Source organism: Epinephelus lanceolatus, chromosome 8, assembly GCF_041903045.1.
Source record: "Epinephelus lanceolatus isolate andai-2023 chromosome 8, ASM4190304v1, whole genome shotgun sequence".
Classification (NCBI taxonomy): Eukaryota; Metazoa; Chordata; class Actinopteri; order Perciformes; family Serranidae; genus Epinephelus; species Epinephelus lanceolatus.
The window spans coordinates 16,159,728-16,165,630 of NC_135741.1; the positions used below are offsets into that span (position 1 = coordinate 16,159,728).

A 5,903-nucleotide genomic window follows, 5' to 3' on the forward strand; every position below is an offset into this window, starting at 1 on the left:
AAATGTAAAGAAGTATATAATTAAAAAACAAAACAAGTAGAGACACCAAGTAAAATACCTCAAACCTGTGCTCAAGCAGCCTATAGTACTTGGGTAAATGAATTTAGATACAACCTCTTAACTTACTACAACTCCACAGCACGGTAGGCTAAGCAAAAACTTTTTAAAGCAAGTAGTTTTGTGTGTAGTTTAACAGGCGTAGAGTACTTCCTGTTAGGAATAGACGATCTCTGGCGGTATTACATGATCGCTGGTGGGCGTGTCTCCATGATTGTGCAACATACTACAGCTACGTCACCGCAGTGACTGAGGTGTTGTAATTTCTCCAGTTGGAGTTTCCTCAACGTTGAAGAAGAATCGTCCTTGGAAAGCGGCCGAGGAGCACGAGACTGAGCTGCATTTAAATTATAGAGGACACAAATCAGGTGGGTTAATGTAAGATCTGAGTGAGTGTAGATACAGCTGAAGGGGGCAGCATGTCATGTGGGCCTGTCTCATGTCCAGCTGCCTGAGGATAGCATAGGAACTGTTGTGTGTGACCCGGCCCCTGTTTGGTAACACATGAGAAGATGGGGGCTCAGTCTGTGACAGTTCATGTATGTTTCATGCGAGCAGCAGCTAGGTGGCTCCTCGTCTCCTTCGTTTTAGGTAAGACCGCACAGTTATGGTGGCAGGATGAGTCCTTGAGAGGCCTCCCACTTGTCAAGGACAGCTGACTGCAGAAGAGGGTGAATGAAAGTAGTCTCTGAGGGCTTTAAACGTAATATACGTCTCCGGTCTCACTGTGGAATCAGTCATGTTTCGCAAGACGTTTTTCATCTGTTCCGTCAGGGTGGACTGGGATGTGTTCAGGTAAAGGATAATGACTGGTGTGGCACTAGACAGCTGAGAGACAGGGAGTATTTTATAGGATCAGCTGTGGATGTGTGTTCTGCTTTCCTTCAACTTTTTGTTGACAGATTTTTTTTCTCCTTTAGGTCAAGAGTATCTCACATGGACGCAGTGATCCGCCGGTGCCCTTTCCTCACAGTTGTTCCCAGTGTTGCCCTGCAGCTGGCCGGGAAGTCATCACTGCTGAGCTATGCCCAAAAATGCCCCGTGATGATGGACCTGGCCTCAAGACCTCTGGCCAGAGCTCTGTCCTCTTCAGCTTCAGCTTCCAAAGGCACTCCAACAAATGACGGTCAGTCTTAAACCATCCTGTCATGACTAACTGTGATTTGGACGCAAACAATTCTTATTCAATAGACAGATTATAATTTAGAAATGCACTCTCATGTTCTGTAGATCCAAAGCATGAAGTCAAGCTGCCCCCGGGTCACATCAAGCCACCTGCGGGCCAGGCTGTCGGCTCCAAATGTCCTTTCCTGGCTGCAGAAATGGTGCAGAAAAATAACGGGGTGGTAAGAGAGGCCAGTATGGTGCTGCAAGAGGACGTCCAGGAAATGCACTCTGTACGCACAGGTAAGCAACTGCACGGCCACACCTGCAACTGGAAACCCATACAGTAAGTTATTTATGTGCGAGATCATTAAAAGCGTGCATCTTTCTCAAACAGGGAAAAGAGATACGAGTCTGTCAGTTATGGATCTTATCGAGGCAGACAAAGTCAACTCAGGAGCACCAAAAAACCTTCTGAAACCCACGTCTTCCAGAGTGTCTCACCTGCTGAAGGACAATCTGCCTGAGGGTAAGAAAGACACACTCTTCTTCATAAACAAGAGTTCTCAGAGGGATTTTGTGAAGCTTATAATCCTCCTCCTATATTTCCTTCATCAGCTGTTATATTCCAGTACGACAAGTACTTTGAAAAGAAGATTGAAAGCAAGAAGGTGGATCACACATACAGGGTTTTTAAGACGGTGAACCGATGTGCCCCCTCGTTCCCCATGGCAGACGACTACTCAGAGTCTCTCCATGCAAAGAGGGACGTGTCTGTGTGGTGCAGCAACGACTACCTCGGCATGAGCCGTCACCCCAAAGTCACCCAGGCCATCATGTGAGTGGGCTTACTGATCAGCAGTCACCCATAACCCCAAGATGGCCTGATGAAATATGAGAATAAGCTACTTTACAATAATAAACTTGTTTTTTTCTTTCAAAGGGAGACTTTACGTAAGCACGGCGCTGGTGCAGGAGGCACACGAAACATTTCAGGGACGAGCAAATTCCACGTGGAGCTTGAACATGAGCTAGCTGACCTGCACAATAAGGATGCTGCTCTTCTGTTCACTTCCTGCTTTGTAGCCAATGACTCCACGTTGTTTACTCTGGCAAAAATGCTACCAGGTACATTCAGCTAAGCGTGGAAATATTTAAACATTTGACTTAAAAGTTCAATTCCTTTGCTTTGATTTAGAATTGTAGTGCATTTTATCACATATTTTCTTGATTCACACTTAAATCCTTAGCAGATAATTGATTTTTTTCATTTGCTTTCTCTTCTAGGTTGTGAAATCTACTCTGACGCCGGCAACCATGCCTCAATGATCCAGGGTATAAGGAACAGCAGGGTCAAGAAGTTTATCTTCCGTCACAATGACGTCAGCCACCTGCAAGAGCTGCTTGAGAAGTCTGACCCCTCCACTCCAAAGATTGTCGCCTTTGAGACGGTGCATTCAATGGATGGTGAGTACACAGCCTTTCAAGTGTCAGTCTTATTAAACAGGGCAAGATTTATCATTTATTTATTCCTAATTGATGTGTCTTAGTTAATTGTTAGGTTGCAAATGACGACATACGGGAGTCATGTACAAAATCACAAAAGTGTTAACAGTATTTTTCAAACTTAGTAATGAATCACCAGTGTGTTTACAAAGCTTTACCTAGCAAGCGTCACATTCATGCATTTGCTGCCCAAATGGAAATGTAACATATGTACATGTATTAAATATCCATGTATGAAATATGTACAAACTAATAGAAATATATTAATATATGACTAACTTATACAAATATTTTACTTAATGTATTTATTATACATTTAACATCATATATGTCCATATACAATTATTTATACACAAATTACACATATATATATAAATTTAACTGAATAATAATTAGTTTGAAAAACACATGTAAGCATAGACAATTTTTATATATATTTAGTTTTCATTAACTCGCCTATATGAATTAACATATATGGTCACAACATAAAATACCGTATAAATATGCAACATATCGATATTTTTAATATATATACATATATAATATATGCTTATATTGTAGACATATATGTTATTTACATATATATCCATCCTAAGCCCACCAATATATGTTAATATTGTATATGTTAATGTAGAAGACAGAAATGTCCATCAAAAAATAATAAGAAAAACACATATAAGCACAAAGAATGTTCGAATATATGTTGTTTTAATAAAGTTCCATATATAATTTGAATATATATTATTAATATATAAATAACACTGTATAAAAACGTATCATGTAGATATTTTTTACTACATACATATATAATGTATGCTAATATTTTAGACATATGTTATATGTTATCCATCCCAAAGCTTATCAGTAGATGTAATAAAAACAATAATAATAATAATAATAATAATGATAATGTATGTTGTTTTCATACATTTTCATATATAAATTAAATCTATATTGTTAACATATAGGGTAGCAACAAATAACACCATATAAAAATGTATTATGTAGGTATTTTTATGCACATCTACAAGTTACACTTTGGGTATTTCTTATATGTTAGAACTTAAATCTTCATAAATCCAGATGATGTATGAATATGATGATAAATGTTGCCTTGTAAGTAACATATATGGCAACATAACTCTTGATATAGGAGCATATTCTGTATGTCATATATTATTATTAGTATTATTAGTATTGTTGTTGTTGTTATTGTTTGTTCTTTATTTTATTTGATAGGGACAATTAGATTAAACATAGTTCCAATCCAAAGTATTAGTAGAAATTATAGCTGTTGCTAATTTTCAACTCTTGTCCCTAGAGGGGCTTTTACATGTAGGCCGAAACTGTTATTAAAAAAAATGACATTCCCATATGGGTATGAAAAGATAAAAAGTATCTGTACTTTTATTTTTATAAATTAATTTAAATAACCTAATAAATGCTGTGCTCTTTACAGGGGCGGTGTGCCCACTAGAGGAGATGTGTGATATTGCCCACAAGTTTGGTGCCATTACCTTTGTGGATGAAGTTCACGCTGTGGGCCTGTATGGGTCCAGAGGAGGAGGGATCGGGGACAGAGACAGAGTCATGCACAAGATGGACATCATTTCTGGTACCCTTGGTGAGTAGAACCCCTCACTGCTGAGGGGAAACCTCTCGTAACACCTTCAGTGACATATGTGCCTCTCTGACTTGTTATGGGTTCTGTTTCCAGGCAAGGCATTTGGCTGTGTGGGTGGCTACATCGCCAGCACCAGCACCCTGGTGGACACAGTGCGCTCATACGCTGCAGGCTTCATCTTCACCACCTCCCTGCCCCCCATGCTGCTGGCAGGGGCCAAGGAGTCCATCAAGGTCCTGAAAAGTGAGGAAGGCCGGGTGCTCAGGAGGAAACATCAGAGGAGCGTGAAGCTGCTGCGACAGATGCTGATGGACACGGGCTTTCCTGTGGTCCACTGCCCGAGCCACATCATTCCTGTCCGGGTTAGGAAATTTATCATTTATCCCTCAAAGTGTTCCACGGACTTACTTGGGAATCTGTCACTGGCATAGTCTCTTTGAAATCTGACATATGATGTATCTGTTTGTCAGGTGGCGGATGCAGAGAAGAACAATGAGATCTGTGACATCATGATGTCTCGTTACAACATCTACGTCCAGGCAATCAACTACCCCACTGTGGCCAAAGGAGAGGAGCTGCTGCGCATCGCCCCCACACCTCACCACACTCCCCAGATGATGTTCTACTTTGTTGGTATGTCCAGTATAAATTATGATGTCTGTCTAATGACTCAACAGTATTTTGTGTTTGGTTGAGCAGTCATAAACTCAGTTAATATTATAGTTATTAATATTATATATACAGTGAGACAAGTATTTCATTTCAAACCCAGCACAGTTTTAAGGTATATTTAAATCCATAATTTATTGCAAAGATCCTCAGCTGTTCCTTCTCTACTCCGTCTCCACAGACCGGTTGCTGAAGACGTGGAAGGAGGTGGGCATGGAGCTGAGACCGCACTCCTCAGCAGAGTGTGACTTCTGCCAGCAGCCTCTTCACTTCGAGCTGATGAACGAGAGGGAGAAGTCGTACTTCACAGGCCTCAGTCACATGGTATCAGCTGTAGCGTGACATCACATGTAACACTAAATACCAACAAGCCCCACCTCAGTCACAGCACACCCCACCTCGTAATATTCAAGCTATTTATTACATTTACATTGAACATATCACGGCTAATAAAATGTTCTGTGTCAGCAATAAATTTGTGTGTAAAATCTTAATGTTCTGTGTGTGTGTTCCCTTTTAAATGTGTTGATTATGACTCACACAGGAATCACTTTAATTTATGTGTGAAAATGACTGAGTGATAAAACCAGGTTCTCTTTGTGGGTACTAAAGGCCCACATCTTCGCCCATCACTTACACCTCAGAGCGCTGCTATCCTTGTTATTGCTGTATCCCAGGTGAGCTTCTCTGGAAATACTGCGTATATTTTAGAGAAATGCTCGCAGCGAAATCATCTTCTTAGGAAACTCAGCAGCCTTGGTGTTAGATTTTAAGAATTAGTGCACCAAACTATGGTTGAGAGTGTTTTAAAGTTTATCTGTACATCCAAGAATTAACTCTCTAGGATTGCGAGGGTCATAAGGACAGAGGGATGTTGTATGCTGTAAAGCCCTGTGAGGCAAATTGTGATTTGTGATATTGGGCTTTATAAATAAAATTGATT

At 40.4% G+C, this 5,903-nt stretch overlaps 1 protein-coding gene across 2 annotated transcripts; it reads left to right on the forward strand.

Annotated features, from left to right (window-relative positions):
- The first annotated feature begins 271 nt into the window (after window positions 1–271).
- LOC117257833 (5-aminolevulinate synthase, non-specific, mitochondrial-like) lies at window positions 272–5,451 on the forward strand. 2 transcript variants are annotated; one of them, XM_033628174.2, is made up of 11 exons: window positions 272–425; window positions 978–1,183; window positions 1,288–1,464; window positions 1,559–1,690; window positions 1,780–1,999; window positions 2,105–2,289; window positions 2,449–2,628; window positions 4,127–4,291; window positions 4,385–4,653; window positions 4,762–4,924; window positions 5,142–5,451. In XM_033628174.2, exons 2-11 carry the CDS (start codon window positions 994–996, stop codon window positions 5,300–5,302), a joined length of 1,842 nt encoding a protein of 613 aa, XP_033484065.2. In that variant the 5' UTR covers window positions 272–425; window positions 978–993; the 3' UTR covers window positions 5,303–5,451. The 2 variants fall into 2 exon arrangements, with proteins under 2 accessions (XP_033484065.2, XP_033484063.2); XM_033628172.2 differs by lacking the exon at window positions 272–425 and adding an exon at window positions 748–852.
- Window positions 5,452–5,903: the final 452 nt, after the last annotated feature.

What these genes read in the sequence shown, in the direction of transcription:
- LOC117257833 (XM_033628172.2), top strand. Translation starts at nt 797, where the DNA reads ATGTTTCGCAAGACGTTTTTCATCTGTTCCGTCAGGGTGGACTGGGAT. An exon ending in AGGCACTCCAACAAATGACG is followed by an intron (nt 1,184 to 1,287) that starts GTCAGTCTTAAA and finishes CATGTTCTGTAG; the next exon opens with ATCCAAAGCATGAAGTCAAG. An exon ending in GCCACATCATTCCTGTCCGG is followed by an intron (nt 4,654 to 4,761) that starts GTTAGGAAATTT and finishes TCTGTTTGTCAG; the next exon opens with GTGGCGGATGCAGAGAAGAA.